Below are 15,776 nucleotides of genomic sequence, written 5' to 3' on the forward strand. Positions count from 1 at the left end.
TCGGCCCCGGGCCTCACCTGAGCAGGTGGTGGCCCCTCGCTGCTGTCCGAGTCCTCCTCACTGCTGTCTGAGTCCTCCTCGGCCGCAGCGGGTGCTGACGACCGGGCCTGTGCTGCCGCGGCCGCCCCCTTGCCCGCAGCTGGGGTTCTGGCGGGGGGTTTGGCCTGCGAGGCAAGGAGGGAGGTGAAGCACACGGCAGCCGCTCCTGCCCTGCCCAGGTTGGGGGGCACGGTGGGGCGCTTCCTCCCAGCCCAGCCCATAGCTTCCGTTCCACTTGCCTTAGCCGGGGACCCCTGCTTGGCTGCAGCAGCTGCAGGGACCACTTTTCCGGAAGCGGCTGCCCCTTTAGGCAACGCTGCTCTGGGAGAAGCCGGGGTTGGGGTGGGTTTTGTCTGCAGGGTCTTGGCTGGCGTCTGGAGAGGAAAGGGGGGCAAGGATGGGAGGGGTGAGAGGGACGCAGCTGAGCAGCTCTGAGAGAGAGCAGGTCCAAGTCAGACCCCCTCCACTCACTCCCCGGGCTGGGGAAGGAGAGGTCCAGGCAGAGGGGTCCTGTGAAGAGGAAACGGGGACCGAGTGTTCCCTCTAACACAGCCCGGGACAAACAAGCACAGAGATGTACTTATGCCTGTCAACCAGGTGGCTGTACGGTCACATTTCATCTAATCATCCTAAGTGGACGTTGGACATTCTGACACATGAAACACGTGCTCACTGGAAGGCTGAGGTGACAGCTAGAGCTCAAGCAGCCATCTTGGGTTATAAGAGAGGTTCTGAGACTTTTTCCAGTTGGAGGCCTTCTTCACTTCACCTAACCTGAACGGGCACACAGGAATTCACAAAATGACTTGCAAAGCCTTGAAGCACATACTGACTAAGAAGGGTGAAGCAAGAGAGAGACAGGAGGAGCACGGAGGCAAGGCTGCCATTGAAGCCAAACAGCATAGAGCAGCATCTGCAGGCTCCTGACACGTCACCCAGGCTCAACACGTGGGATCAAGGACAATCAAGAGTTAGGAGACAGGGGTTAGAGCGATAGCACAGCAGGTGGGGCATTTGCCTTATACGCGGCCAACCTGGGTTCGATTCCCAGCACCGCCAGGAGTAATTCCTGAGTGCAGAGCCCGGAGTAACCCCTGTGCATCGCCAGGTGTGACTCGGAAAGAAAAAAAAAAAAGAGGAGACAGACACATACTGCACCAAAGGCCAGGGTGCTTAGAGCACAGCACCCAAATCATCCACAGTTAATCTTCTCATACACTAAACAAACTAGGGGCCAGAAAGAGAGAACAGAGGGGGAGTGCCCTGCATGTAGCTGAACTGATTTCGATCCCCAGCACGACATCCAGTCCCCCAAGGCCTGCCAGGAGCATGCCCTGACCACTGCAGCGTATTCCCCTCCCCCAAATTCCCCTCCCCCAAAACAGAACACATATAACCGAAAAATACCAAGTCTATGTTGACATAGGAAGTGTCAAAATATCAAAGGTATGAAGCCATACAAATTATGGTTTCCCACCAGAGCACGTCTAAATCAGGAACCAACGACAGAAACAAAAATCAGTGATCTTCGATCACTGGTCTGCAGGTGTAGAAATGCTGAGAACCGATGCTTGATGACTACAGAGGCAGGACAGGAGGAAGGGTGCTTGCCTTGCACGTGACTGACCGGATTCAGCCCCTGGGCCCAGCCAGGAGTGGTCCCTGGCCACAGAGCCAAGGATAAGCTCTGAGGTGTGCTGGGTCTGGCTCCCAAACCAAACCCCCCAAAAAACCCACTAGTATAAAAAGGTTGAAAAACGCTGTATCATCTCAAATATTTGGAAATAAACCTGTTTTAAAATATTCCAAGGTTCAACAAAAAACGAAAACAAAATGTTTCAAAATTCATGGGATGAGGTTATTACATGAGGTTCATAAAATACTTTCACTTAGTATTATACGCGTACATTCTGATGCTTAAATAAAAAAAAATTAAAGATTCAAGATTCCTCCTACAGAAACTAAAAAAAGAAGAGCAAATCAAATTCAAAGTAGGGGAAAGAATAATAAAGATCAGAGTGGAAATAAATGAAAGAGAGACAGATGAGAAAAAATATCAATAAAACTGGGAGTTCTTTCTGGGAAAGAGCAATAAAATTTATAAGTCTTTCACTAGACTGGCCAAAAATCAGAGAAGGTACAAACAGGAAAAATTTAAGTAAAATACTACTACAGACCTACAGAAACTGAAAGGACTGTAAGGGGAAAGAGAGAGAATGCCAACAAATGAGATTAAAAAAAATCGGCCAAGATTCTAAGCACAACTGTGATTATACACAGAATTATCAAATGATGCAAAATATAAATGAACTCAAGGGGGGGAAAAAGAAACACCGAAAACCAAACAAACCCTGAATAGCCCTGTATTAAGAAAAGAAATTTAGTACTCAAATATCTTTTTCCACATCAAAAATTTTCAGGTATAGATGTCCACATATGTTGAGTTCCATTAATAAATAATACTGAGTCTGGAGTGACAGATAGTACAGTGGGCAGGGTGCTGGCTTTGCACATGGCCAACCTAGGTTTGATCCCTGGCACCACAAATGGTCCAGCCAGTAGTGATCCCTAAGCAGAGCCAGAGTAAACCCTGAGAACTGCTGGGTTTGGCTCCCAAACAATCAATCAAACGAACAAAAATAACAGCAACACAAGGAAAACTCTTTCAGAAAAAAGAGGAGCAAAAAGAACCAACTCCTCTTATAAAGCTACTGACAGCCTGATACCAAAGTGAAACAAAGACACCAGAGGAAAACTACAGACCAATTCCTCATGGCTAAAGACACACATATCAGATAGCAAACTAAATCCAGCAACAAATAAAAAAGAGTATCCACCACCACTAAGTGGAATTTACTCTAAAAATAAATATATGAACATTAATAGAACAAAGGGGGGGAAAAAAACTGATCAGTTTCACTGAGAAAAAGCATCTTGTAAAAATTCTCGGCAGGAGAGACAGTTACCGGGGTTAATGGTTCTCGTATGCCGGTGGCTGGGTCCAGTTCGTCCCCCGGCACTGCTTGGAAAGTGATCCCGGACCAAGAGCCAGCAGCAGCCTGAGCACAGCTAGATGTGCCCCCACCCAAACCCAAACCCAACCTCTAACTCCTCTTCCTGCTCAGAACTCTCAACACTCTAGAAGGCAGCTCTGTCAACACGGAACACTGGAAGCTGACATCATAATTCACAGCAAAGGACACGCAAAGGACACATGCTTTGCCCCCGAAACACCAGATGCCAGAAACACTACAAGGGTGTGCACTCCCCATCACCACTCAACACTACTGCAAACAGGCAAGAAAACGATGTTACTCTGAATAGAGAGACGAAAATGCTGAGTTTATAGGTAATCTGGTATTCATCTAGAAAATTCTAAGGACTTTACAAAAGCTACTATGACTGATAGGCAGATGTGATAAAAATCACAGGATCAAAGTTCAACATGCAACGAGTGGTCAGATGCAGGAGCTGCCCCATCAGTTTTCCAGTTGTTCAAATACTCAGCACTGCGCATCCTTCCGGCCAAGGGCATTTAAGCAAGCCCTCAATCAGCTGCTTCTGCATCTCTGGCACATGGTCTTCCAGAAACATCGTTGATGCTCTAAGTCTTTGATGCTCTTTAAATTTGTCTCAAGGGGGGCTGGAGCGATAGCAAGCAGGTAGGGTGTTTGCCTTGCATGTGGCCGACCCGGGTTTGATTTCCAGCATCCCAATGGTCCCTTGAGCACTGCAAGGAGTTAATTCCTGAGTGCATAAGCCAGGAGTAACTCCTGTGCATCGCCAGGTGTGACCCAAAAAGAAAAAAAAAAAAAATCTCAAGGGCCATAAGGCAGCACTAGGATTAGGTGGCACTCCAGGATCCCTGAGCACAAAACCATGAGCAAGGCCTCAGCACCACTGGGTGTGGCCCAGAACCCAAACCATAAATAAATAAACAAAGGGCAGGTAGAGATGGCTCAAGATGAAACAGAGAATTTGCATGTCAGGCCTGGTTTTGATTCCCTGTCATCAACCATAGAGTTCAACAGCATGGCCAGAAGTGACCCCTGAGCACTAAGCCAGGAGCAGCCTCACGAGCACTGTGGGATGTGACTCCCCCCTCCCTCCATAATCTTTGCTCTGGACCTCAAATCCCAAACAGATGGTTTGCTTTGAGCTGGGTGGGTGTCCGTGTAGCTAGAGACTCTTGCCAGACTGAGCAGAGTGGTCCCCAGTTTTGAGGACATTCTGATTTTGAGAGTGAGATGACGTGGCACCTCCTCACCTAGTCCCATATCTCAGCAGAGGGATGGGTGTTATCCCATTGCCTCCGATGAAGGCAAGAAGAGCCAGTCACCACATTCCTCTTACCTCCCCTGTCTCGGACTCAGATCCCTCAATTGGGAGACTGTCTCTGGCAGGGCTCTAAGGTCGGCAGGTTCCTACAGAGAAGTGTGGCTTTACTTTTCACGTTGAGAGAAAATATGGACCCAGAGTGCACTGTGGGGGACAGAATACTGTGGGAAAGGGTTATTTTTTGGGTTACAATTGGTTATGGTCAGAGGCTACTCCTGGTTCTGCACTCAGCAGTTACTCCCGGCAGTGCTCTGGAAACCGCATGGGATGCCGAGGCTCAAATGGGTCAGCTGCATGCAAGGCAAGTGCCTTACCTGCTGTGCTACCTCTCTGGCCCTGTCTGGCTGAGCTACGATTCACCAAACAGCTCCTGGAAGGTGCAGCCTCGCCTCCCAGGAGGCATATGAGCACTCACTCAGCACACAGTGCCGGGAGGCTCAGGCGCAGTGCGGAGGGATAGGTGCGGCTTGCGAGGAGCCCATTCCAGAATGAGACCAAACCTACTGCCAGAATCACAGATAACAAGAAGGAAGGAAATCTGCAGGAAGGGGTGCTGGGGCGAGGGCATCTGTGCAGCACACAGCTGACACAGGGTCAATCCCCGGTACCCCGTATAGCCACTGAGCCCGTCTGCGAGTGATCCCAGAGCACAGAGCCAGGAGTGATCCCTGGGAACCACAGGCTGTGGCCCCCAAACAAAACATGAAAAGAAACGTGAGCATTGAGACGGGGGAAAGAAATGACTAATCTCTGGGTGGTTATTGAAAAAAAAAACAATTAAAAATAATAAACAGTGGGTGGGTGAAGAGCAGGGGGCAGCTTCCCTCGGGCGGGAGAGGACTGGTTCTCAGCAGGGAGAGGGTGAAGAGCTCGCTGAGCGGCAGGTGAGACCTTCGGGAGGATTCCAGCTCACAGACAAGCGCACAGGCCTCTGGACTCAGCACTTTTGTTTCTGGGCCACACTCAGCGTGCTCAGGCCTTACTCCTGGCTCTGTGCTCTGGGATCAGTCTTTGGTGGGCTTGGAGGAGCACATGGGGAAGTCGGGTGGAATCAGGCAGCTGTATGCTGGGCGAGCGCTCTCTCCGGCACCTGGCCTCTGTCACTTGTAAGAATGCCCCAATATATGGACTGAACATGATTGCCACTCAATGCCTCTTTTGCAAACCACAGCACCCAGAAGGAGAGAGAGAACAAAAGGGAATGCCCTGCCACAGAGGCAGGGTGGGACGGCGGGGATGGGGTGTGGGAGGGATACTGGGATCCATGGTGGTGGAAAATGGGTACTGGTGGAGGGATGGGTACTTGATCATTGTATAATCAAAACCCAAGCACAAAAATTTGTAAATCTACAACTGTACCTCATGGTGTTTCACTAATAAAAATAAAATAAAAAAAAGAATGCCCCAATGATCCTGCCAGAGTGCACCCCACCTGAGCCAGACCCGTACCACCCCTCAGCCTGCCGTAGGCCGCTCCTCTACCTGCAAATCTTTGCTAAATCCACCGCTTCCTCCCTCTCCGGACACTCTTCAGACCTTCTACGGCCTGCAGCCACCCTGCAGAGGCCCTCGAGAACACCCCCGGAATCAGGAAGAGCAGAGTTCCTGGACCACACAGGTCACCTCAGAATGCCACCGAGAATGTGCCAGGAAGAGCCTGAGTGTGGAGGGGGGCTGAGCAGAGCCGCCCCGAAGACTTTTGTGTGTGTATCCACCCCCCTCCCCAGCCTCAGTGTGGCGCAGGGGGCAGGTGCCCTCACCTGGGCTGGCATCCTGACTGCCTCGTCGCTGTCTGAGTCCTCGCTGCTCGTCGAGTCTTCGGGCACCTGCATTTTGGTTGGGGCTGCCGCAGGCCCGGCCTTCTGAGGAAGCGTGGAGGTGGTGCCCTGGCCCGGGGGCGCCTTGGTGGGCGTCAAGGCGGCTTTGCCGGGGAGGCTCTTCCTCAGAGCTTGTGCCTGGAAAGGCCGGGAGAGACACATGTCTGCGGCGAGAGCCCAGGGAGGCCCAGCCCAGACCCCAAGAGCCCTTCCTTGGTCTCACCTGGCCCACGGCCACAGCCATCTCCTCTTCGCTCTCGGACTCCTCACTGCTTGAAGAGTCCTCTGGCTTCTGGGGGCCCCTGGCCAGAGCAGGGGAGGCCGATGTGCCTGCTCGCGCAGTGCTGCCCTTGGCGGGTGCAGGGGTCGCGGGGGTGCCCTTCCTCGGAGACACCTGGGTCAGAGGTGTCTTCAGGGCTGCTTTTACCTGAAGGGGACACGGCCAGAAGCTGGAGGAGGATCCTGGGAGTGGCACCCCACTGTTCCTCAGAGGAGCCCCCCGCCACCCTTGGGTCAGGCACAAGGCCTCGCCCGGGCTGGCATCAGGGCAGCAGTAGCCCTCCCAGTGTCTGACGGGGCTTCCTGGCCCTGCCTTCTGGGAAGGCCCCTTGGTGGGGTGTGGGGCCAATCGGACCCAAGGGATTGTCACCAAGGACTTGTCCTATGTCAGGACACAGGAGGGTCAGGGCAGAGCCCCTGAACGCCCCGGCACAGAGAGGCTCACAGGTCAGGGTCTCACTTGGGCTGGGGGTCCGGGGGTGGGCACCTCCTCGTCGCTATCTGTCTCATCGCTGCTGCTGCTGCTGCTTTCGGAGACGTCCTGGCGTGTAGCGGCCGGGGCTGCCGAGGTGGAGGGGGCAGCTCCCTTCCCTGGGGGCCCCATGCTGGGGCCCCGTGCTGAGGTTGCTTTGCTCTGGGGACTTTTCCCCAAGGACTTGGCCTGGGAGGGAAGAAGGAGTCTGTGCATGGGGACAGCGGGAGCAGGCCCAGGGCTGCCACGCCTACACCCCCAGCACCTCACCTGAGTCGGGGCTGCTCTGACTGCAGCTGGCCTGGGGGGCGGTTCATCCCCGCTGCTGTCCTCCTCCTCCTCCTCTTCCTCCTCCTCCCGGGACTGGCTGGCTGCAGGCCCTGCCCTGTTGGTGGGTGCAGGAAGGGTCCCTTTCCGAGGAGATGGCTTGGTGAGGGCTGAGACAGCTCTGACCTGGGTGGGCTTCCCTGAGGGCTTTGCCTGGAATGAGAGAAGCAGTCACGGAGGGAACCCTGGGGGTGGCAGCAAGGGGCCCTGTGGGGGTGGGGGAGCCCCAGGCACGGCTGCGAGGGGCTCCGTGCGGTTGGGGGGAGCCCCAGGCACAACTGTGAGGGGCCCGCCCTGCTGGGGCAGCGGGGCTCACCTGAACTGGGGTCGTGCTGGCCGGAGCCCCCTCTTCGCTGTCTGACTCCTCACTGCTGCTGCTCTCCGAGTCCTCCTCTGGCTTCCCGGGCAGGGTCCTGGGGGTGGCTGATACGGGCTTCCCAGGGGTTGCTGACGCGACTCCTTTTCCTGGCATCCCCTTGGCAGGCATCACTCCCAGGGCGCCTCGGGCCTGGCCAGGTTTCTCCAAGGGCTGTCCGCCCTTCTCCTGGGAAGGCAGCAGGGGTGTGTTCCTTCCCCACCCTCCGTGGAAGCCTTCAGGACAGGGTCCAGGGCTGTTTTGGGCGCCAAGACCCCCTGCTCATCTCATTCCCACTCTCAGGCCCCATCTGGGGCCAGCACTGCTTGCCCAACCCTCTGGTTGTCACCCATCATCTCACACTCTGCCCCCGCCCCCACCCTTGCTCCTGGCCTCCCTCTCAGGAGGGCTGGGGGGGGGGGGGGAGCAGCCTGTCCCCTGCCGAGTACCCTGCAGCTCAGGGCTGCCCCAAAGCATGGAAGAACCGCAGGAGCAGAATGTGGCCGTCCCAAACGGGGGGACAGAGTGAGGACTGGTGAGCTTCGTGCACTGGCGCCGCAGGAAGACAGCCAGCACGGCTGCCCGGCCAGACACAAGGTGTCCATGGGCCTGACCCCCCTCACCCATCCACTGAAGGCACCCCTGGCTGGGCGCTGACACCCCCAGCCTGCCACCATGATTCCAACCTTGAACCAACAAGTAGGACGAAGTACGCCACCGACGCCCCATCCGGGCCCCTAACGACGGCTGCTACACGACAGACATTGGGGGAGCAGCCACTGAGGACACTGTGACACCTGCCTCTGCCTCACTCTTGGAAGGGGACCATGACATGGGGCCCTTCCCACCATCCCCCTCCTGCCCTGGGTCTGCATTTCCCTGTCTCTCCTGGACGGCCCCTCAGCACAGCAAGCTGACACTCTCCCCACCTTATTGGCTCTGACATGATCAACTGCCCGAGTGAGACCCTGCCCACCTGCCCTGCCATCAACTTGTCTTTATTTTTTTTTTCTTTCTTTCTGGGTTACACCCAGCGATACACAGGGGTTACTCCTGGCAATGCTCGGAGTAACCCCATATGGGATGCTGGGATTTGAACCTGGGTCGGCTGCAAGGCAAACGCCCTACCCGCTGTGTTACTGCTCCAGTCCCGCCATCAGCCTGTCTTACGCTCTTCTGCTCTGCCCTTCCTTGGGCTGCAGGCCTGGGCAACAGGTCTCAGCCAGTGGGAGGGAAGCAGACTCCTGTCTTTAAGCAAGCTGACATCTGGCAGAGGACCAGGCAGCTGAAGCCCCGTCTCTCCCTGGGGCCAGAGCAGCGCTACCAGCTCGGGCAGAGGCTGGGGCTGGGGCGCAGGCCTCTGCCAGGGGCACCCGCGGAACAGCTGTTCAGAGAGCAGCGTCAGCAATGATCCAGCCCAGGGCCTTGCATGGCCTCCTACGGGGCTTCCTGCATGGGTTTTAGGGTGTCTTTACACAGGGTCTCCAAGCATTCTTTCTGGGGGGAGCCTCTGGGCCTCACCTGGCTGGGAGCTGCCACAGGGGCCCCCTCCTCCTCACTCTCAGACCCCTCGGTGCTCTCAGAGTCCACTTCTTGCTTCACGGCCCTGTTGACCCCGGTCAGCTTGGCCGGGGGTGTCACAGCTGTCTTCCCAGGGGCAGGGGTGGCCTTTTTCCCTGGAGACTCCTTGACAGGTGCTGGGCAAGCTCTGACCTGGGGAGCCTTCACTGAGGGTTTCACCTGGGGCAAGAAACAGGAATCAGGGAAGGAGCGAGTCCTACCCCGGAGGGCCCAGGGGCCCAAGGCTTCTGCAAGCTGTCTCGGTATCACCATTCTGACCCCCAAGCAGACACTGCCCTCATACCCTTTCCCAGCTGGGAAAGGATTCCACCCCCAGCACCTGCGAGGGTCCCAAGCGCCTGCCAGGAGAGATCCCCAGCACTATGGGATGAGGCTCCCAAATCAAAACCACCCAAAAGGATAGACACTCAGAGAGGCCAATGCTAAGACTTCCAAGCCCAGACAGGAAGCTGAGAGAGGCCTCACAGGCAGCGCTTAGCATCTGTGCCCACACAGGGCGGCCGCTCTCAATCACTGTAGGGACTTTCCTCCCAGGCCTGGGACGACAACTGGGAAGGGTTTAAGGTCAGCACTGCTTGGGGCCTCCACTGTTGTCTCAACCTCCCGTGATTCTCTGGGATCTGGGTCTGCTACCAGCCAGGATGAATTATGCCCCCTTGCTGGGATCCGGGAGCCCAGGGACCTGAAGCTGCATGTGTCCATGGCCAGCAGGTCGGTGTGAGAGATCTTGGCCTTCGCTGGCCAAGCTTGTGAGTGTCTTGGGCCCTGAGCTTCAGGTCTCAAGACATGCCCTCCCTGGAGAACTTGGTCGTCTGAGCACCACCCTCCTGAGTTCCCTTCTGCCCATGCCAGCCATGCTGCCCAAAAGGCTCTGATACCCCCTTCCGAGTAACCAGAGCCTCGAGCACAACTGAGGGTCTTCTCCACTTGGGCTCCTGCACCAGCACAGCCGAGGATCAAGGCCACAGACTAACAGTCCGGAGGGTGTGTGAGGAAGTGCCAGGGTCTGGCTGTCACCAGTGAGCCTGGGACCTTAACCTCACCCCTCCCTTCAACCACCACCAAACACATCTTGGCCTTTGCTTAGGCAGTTGGTGTGTGTGTGTGTGTATGTGTGTGTGTGTGTGTGTGTGTGTGTGTGTGTAGGAAGGGGGTGGGGGTCACACCTGGTGATGTTCAGGGGTTACTCCTGCTTCTGCACTCAGAATTACCCCTGCTAATGTGTTTGATCATTGTACGACTGAAAGTCAATCATGAAAGCTCTGTGACTGTACTTTAGTGATTCAATAAAAAAATTTAAAAATAAATTACTCCTGGTGGTGCTCGGGAGACCGTGCAGATTGCCGGGGATCAAACTCGGGTTGGTCACATGCATGGCAAATGCCCTACCCGCTGTACAATCACTCTGGTTCTCATGCATCTCTTCTGCCTGAATACCAGGTCCGCACCTGCCTCCCTGTGAACCCCCATGTGACAATGTCCAGCTCCAGTGCCACCTCTCCCGGGAAGCCTTCCCTGCCTCACAGACAGGGCAGTGACTCGCACAGCACAAGAGCCTGCAGGCGAGTGAACGCAGGGAGCACAGTTCCCGGGCCCGGGCCAGTACCTCCACGTCTGTCTCGTCACTGGAACTGGAAGTGTCGTCACTGGAGCTGCTGGCTTGGCCTGCTGATGTCACTCCTGGGGGGGAGGGGGGGGGTGAGAACACTGAGGGCCACCCTTGGCACCCACCCAAGTTCCAACCAGACCCGATGCTGAGTTTCAGCTCCACCTATATAAGAGCCCCCCGCGGGACCTGCACGTTCCCTGAGAGGGTCACAGGAACTTCCCACACTCACAGAACCGCACCTCGGGCTAAGGAAACTGTCCCATGGAGCCATGCAGGGCCCACAGGAGAGACTGAGGGGGCCCTGGACCTTGGCTCAGCGTCCAGCTCTCTGAGGTAAGCAGCAGGAAAGCACCAGAAAGCAGCGGCCAGGGAATGCCCAGATGTCGCCCACCAGGCTCCTGACAAAGACCACTGGGTTCCTGTGCCCAGCCTGAGCAGGGCCCTCGATGGCACGGGGATGACCTTCTGGGTTCCAGAATGTCTTCGAGCTTTCCAAAGCAGCGGCCAAGCCCCTCTCAGCCTGAAGGGGACTCCTTACCGGGCGGGCCAGGGGTGCCAGCGGCTCGCACGCTGCCCTCCTCCTCAGTTTCTGAGACCAAGACGGTGTCCGCTGAGGGGCCTGATGACTTCCTGGGGGACTTCCCGGAGAGGAGCTGAGCCACCGTCTTCCCTGGTGTGGGAAGGGCCGTGGAGTTCCCCATCTTGCTGGCTTTGGGCTTTGCCTGGGAGGGCGGCAGCGGCGGGGACAGGAACCCAGTCCAAACAAGGCCAGACCACAGCACACCCCAACCCCACCACTTCCCCCCGAAGGTGAATCTGGGCACATCACTGTCCTAAATCTGTTTCTTCCTTTGGAAAGTGGGGCAAAAAAAAAAAAAAAAAAAACACCAAATGGTGCCTCCCTCCCAATTACAAGGCTTGGATGTAATCGTTAATCAGTAGATGTTAAGCAGCAATCTGCTGTGGATATTATCGTCCATCATAACGACTGTCCACGTTCTTGCTGATGCCCAGACAGTGGCAAGGACACGCTCCTTTCTTTACAATGACCACAAAGTCATTCCCCGCTTTTTTTTCCCTGCTTTTTGGGTCACACCCAGTGATGCTCAGGGGTTACTCCTGGTTCTGTACTCAGGAATTACTCCTGGCGGTGCTTGGGGGACCATATGGGATGCCAGGGATTGAACTCGAGTTAGCCTCGTGTAAGGCAAATGCCCTCCCTACTGTACTATCATTCTAGCGCCATTTCCCACTTTTTAAATATTTTGCAGTCTTTTTTTTTTTTGGCTTTTTGGGTCACACCCAGCGCTGCACAGGGATTCCTCCTGGCTTTGCACTCAGGAATTACTCCTGGTGGTGCTCGGGGTACCATATGGGATGCATGCTGGGAATCGAACCTGGGTTGGCCGCGTGCAAGGCAAATGCCCTACCCGCTGTACTACCGCTCCAGCCCCAATACTGTGCAGTCTTGAGATGCTTAAGAGCTTCCAAAACCACAGGGGTCTTACTCCCTACTCTTTTGACTTGAATGTTCTGACTTGTTGAATGAACAGGCAAATGTGGGAACAAAGGAGGAAACAGCCTATTCCAGCGGGTCTCAGGCCCCTCATCTAGAGCACACAGCTGGCAACGTCAGCTGGGATTCGATTCCTAGCTGGACAATGTCCTCTGACAGAGGGCACGATCCCTGACAGCCCAGCCACTTATTCTGCGGGTGGGCACTGTGAAAAATACCAAAAATCATTTTAAAGTGAATTTATGATTCACATACCAATTTACACCCCTAGACAGCCAGAGTCACAAAAATTTCCTTGGGGAAAATGTGTGGGAAAAGTTTAAGCAGCCCGGCCCTTGGGATACTGCGGGCGGCCGCTTGGAAGGCTTCATCCTACTCACTGGGGTCTTTTCCTTTAAGTCTGTAGACAGAACTGTCCGCACAGCTGAGGAGTTGGTCAATGATAATCTTGGGGCTGCAAGACACAAAACACAATGGCTGAGCCAGGTGAGCTTCTCCTCCCGATGGCCAACAAACAGGTTTCAGCTCACCTGTCAGTTTCCCTGGGGCAGATGTCTTCGTGGCATGACACTTAGATCAAAGGCTGAGCTGCAAGCCAGACCCGGCAGGAGCAAGACAGTCTGCATCCCGCTGGATCCCAACTCCTGCAGGCACGGTACACCAAGGCCCCCACAGAAAAGGGGCTTGCTTTGCACACAGTGCTGCCACATACTGCCACAATCACTGCACAACTCCAGGGGGCGCAGTTTGCACAGGCTACTGCACTCAGCCCACCCATGCAGACCCTGGGCACTGCCCAGTGGCCAAGCAGCCTGCTAGAGGTCCTGAGGCGGCTCCTCAGAACTGTGGTGGCTTCTCAGAGGAGAGGCAGCTGACGGTAGGCCACCTGGACGCAGTCAGACGCTATGATACACAGACTCATGGGGCTGTAACCCTTGAGAGCTTATAGGAACAATTCCTAAGGTATGCTGTTAAATAAAGAGAGGGTTGCCAGGATGAATGGCATGATCTAATTCTTCTGGCATTTAACTCCATCTCTTTTTATAACATTATGCAAAGCACTGAATACATTCACACAGACAGAGGAAGTACACTGAACCCCGGCTCTACCCATCATCAATCCGATTTCAACGGTCCCCTCATCAACCTTCCCACGGAGCATTATTCTGCAGACATGCTAAATATTGGGTGATGTTGCACACAAATATTTCAGCTTGTTTCTCGGTGAGGATGATTTCAAGAGTAATCACAATTCCATGATCATATCTTTAAACATTCATTAACATCAAGGAGCCAATCAGTAAGCAGTTTTGCAATTTGTGGAGATTTTTTGGGGTTTACTTGGTTTTGGTTTTTTGCACCAATACCTTGATGCTGGCTGGGGTCAGCAGGACACAAGGAAGCACTTTAATCTCCTTTTGTACTACCTCTCCAACCCAGCAATATTTTGGGGGGGTTGGGGTGCTGCTTGGAGCTTACTCCCCAATCTGTGCTCAGGGATCACTCTTGGCTGGTCACAGGAGGCCATATGTGGTGCTGCGGATCAAACCCAGGTCAGCAGCAAGTGTGCTACCCACTGTACTCCAATTGCTCCAGCCCGACAATTGGTGTTTTAAATAGTATACAGGCATCTGGGTAACAGAGATGAAAAGGAGGAGTATAAAGGCCACCCAGCAGGAGATGCCCTTTGAGGTAAGAAGGCAGGGCAGGAGACTCTGAAACCTCCCACTTTCCCTCTCTATACTTTCCCACGGTTAAAAGTGACATGTTTTGGAGCTGGAGGGATAGTACTATGGGTAAGGTGCTTGCCTTGCATGTGGCCAACCTGAGTTCAATCCCCAGCATCCCATCTGGTCCCCTGAGCACTGCCAGGAGTGATTCCTGAGTACAGAGCTAGGAATAACAACCGACAATCACAAGGTATGGCCCCAAACCAAAATAAATAAGTAAATAAATAAACAAACACCTTTTGCCTTTATACTTTATTTCTGAGTCTTTGAGACACAGCTAGGAGTGCTCAGGGCCTATTCCTGTCTTTGTGCTCAGGGGGAGCATATGTAGGATTGAATCAGGCAGGGGCCTTACTTCCTGTGCTACCTCTCTGGCCTGCCTTTGTAATTTTAAAAGATCAAGCACGTTGTAAAATATATTCAGTATTGATCTCAAACATTTATCTTCTGAAAACTTGTTTAAAAAAATCAATGAAAGTGTAATTTGCTAAATTTTATGTGACAGGGGCCTGAGGACAGTACAGCAGGCGGGGCATTTACCTTGCACCCGGCTGACCTGGGCTTGATCCCTGACATCCCATATGGTCCTCTGAGCACCAAGAGTGCAGAGTCAGTAGTAACCCTGAGCACCGCCAGGTGTGACCCAAACAACAAAATGTTTTAATCTTACATAATGAATACTCTAAATAAATCATATATATTACAGAGATTTGCTTTGCTTATGGGCCACAGCGGGCTGGAGCGATAGCACAGTGGTAGGGCATTTGCCTTGCGTGCAGCCAGTCTGGCCGAGCCGGGTTCGATTCCTCTGCCCCTCTCGGAGAGCCCGGCAAGCTACCAATAGTACCTTACCTGCATGGCAAAGCCTGGCAAGCTACCAGTGATGTATTCAATATGCCAAACACAGTAACAAGAAGTCTCACGACGGAGACGTTACTGGGTGGGCCTGCTCTAGCAAATCAATGAATAACAGGAGGACCCCAACTGTGACATGGGCCACAGCAAGTAGTAATACCCTATAATAAGTCATGTACATGTGAATTTGTTTTGCTTATGGGTTATATGTAGTAATAATACTCCATAATGAATCCTATACATATGTGTTTAATTATATAATATATATATTTGCTCTGCTTCTGGACCACGCCAAGTGCTACTATGATGAGTGATGCTGGGGATGAAAATCTGGGCCTCTGCATGCTCTTCTAGTCCTCTGACCAGGCTCCCTGGCTCTGAATCTTGTATTTCTTCTGTTGTTTTTTTTTTGTTTGTTTGTTATTCTGGCGCCACACCTGGTGGTGCTCACTCCTGGCTCTGTACTCAGGGATCACTCCTGGTAACGCTCAGGGGCTATATGGGGTATCAGGCATTGAGCCTGGGATGCTAACAAGCAAGGCAAACGAATCCTGTATGTTATAATCAAAAGTCACGGTCACGGTCACGGTCCTCCTGTTGTTCATCCATTTGCTCGAGCGGGCCCAATAACATCTCCACTGGAGACTTTGTTGTTACTGTGTTTGGCATATTGAATACGTCACGGGGAGCTTGCCAGACTCTGCCGTGCGGGCGAGATACTGTCGGTAGCTTGCCGGGCTCTCCGAGAGTATACTTAAAAATTAAAAACTTTGGGTGGGAGCGGAGGAATCGAACCCGGCTTGGCCGGGCTGGCTGCGTGCAGGGCAAATGCCCTACTGCTGTGCTATCACTCCAGCC

General features: G+C 53.9%; 1 protein-coding gene across 1 annotated transcript in view; it reads right to left on the minus strand.

Moving 5' to 3' along the window:
* Positions 1-15,776, minus strand: part of TCOF1 (treacle ribosome biogenesis factor 1) — a 35,681-nt gene that overhangs the window by 13,333 nt on the left and 6,572 nt on the right. The window contains exons 4-14 of the mRNA XM_056124732.1: positions 12,714-12,787; positions 11,356-11,539; positions 10,815-10,888; positions 9,149-9,367; positions 7,589-7,816; positions 7,216-7,425; positions 6,934-7,134; positions 6,418-6,621; positions 6,138-6,332; positions 279-413; positions 18-164 (exon numbers count right to left, since the gene is read on the minus strand). Coding sequence (XP_055980707.1) covers positions 18-164; positions 279-413; positions 6,138-6,332; positions 6,418-6,621; positions 6,934-7,134; positions 7,216-7,425; positions 7,589-7,816; positions 9,149-9,367; positions 10,815-10,888; positions 11,356-11,539; positions 12,714-12,787 — 1,871 coding nt within the window. The remainder of the gene's footprint in view (positions 1-17; positions 165-278; positions 414-6,137; positions 6,333-6,417; positions 6,622-6,933; positions 7,135-7,215; positions 7,426-7,588; positions 7,817-9,148; positions 9,368-10,814; positions 10,889-11,355; positions 11,540-12,713; positions 12,788-15,776) is intronic.

Source organism: Sorex fumeus, unplaced genomic scaffold (genome assembly GCF_029834395.1).
Source record: "Sorex fumeus unplaced genomic scaffold, SorFum_2.1 ptg000051l, whole genome shotgun sequence".
Classification (NCBI taxonomy): Eukaryota; Metazoa; Chordata; class Mammalia; order Eulipotyphla; family Soricidae; genus Sorex; species Sorex fumeus.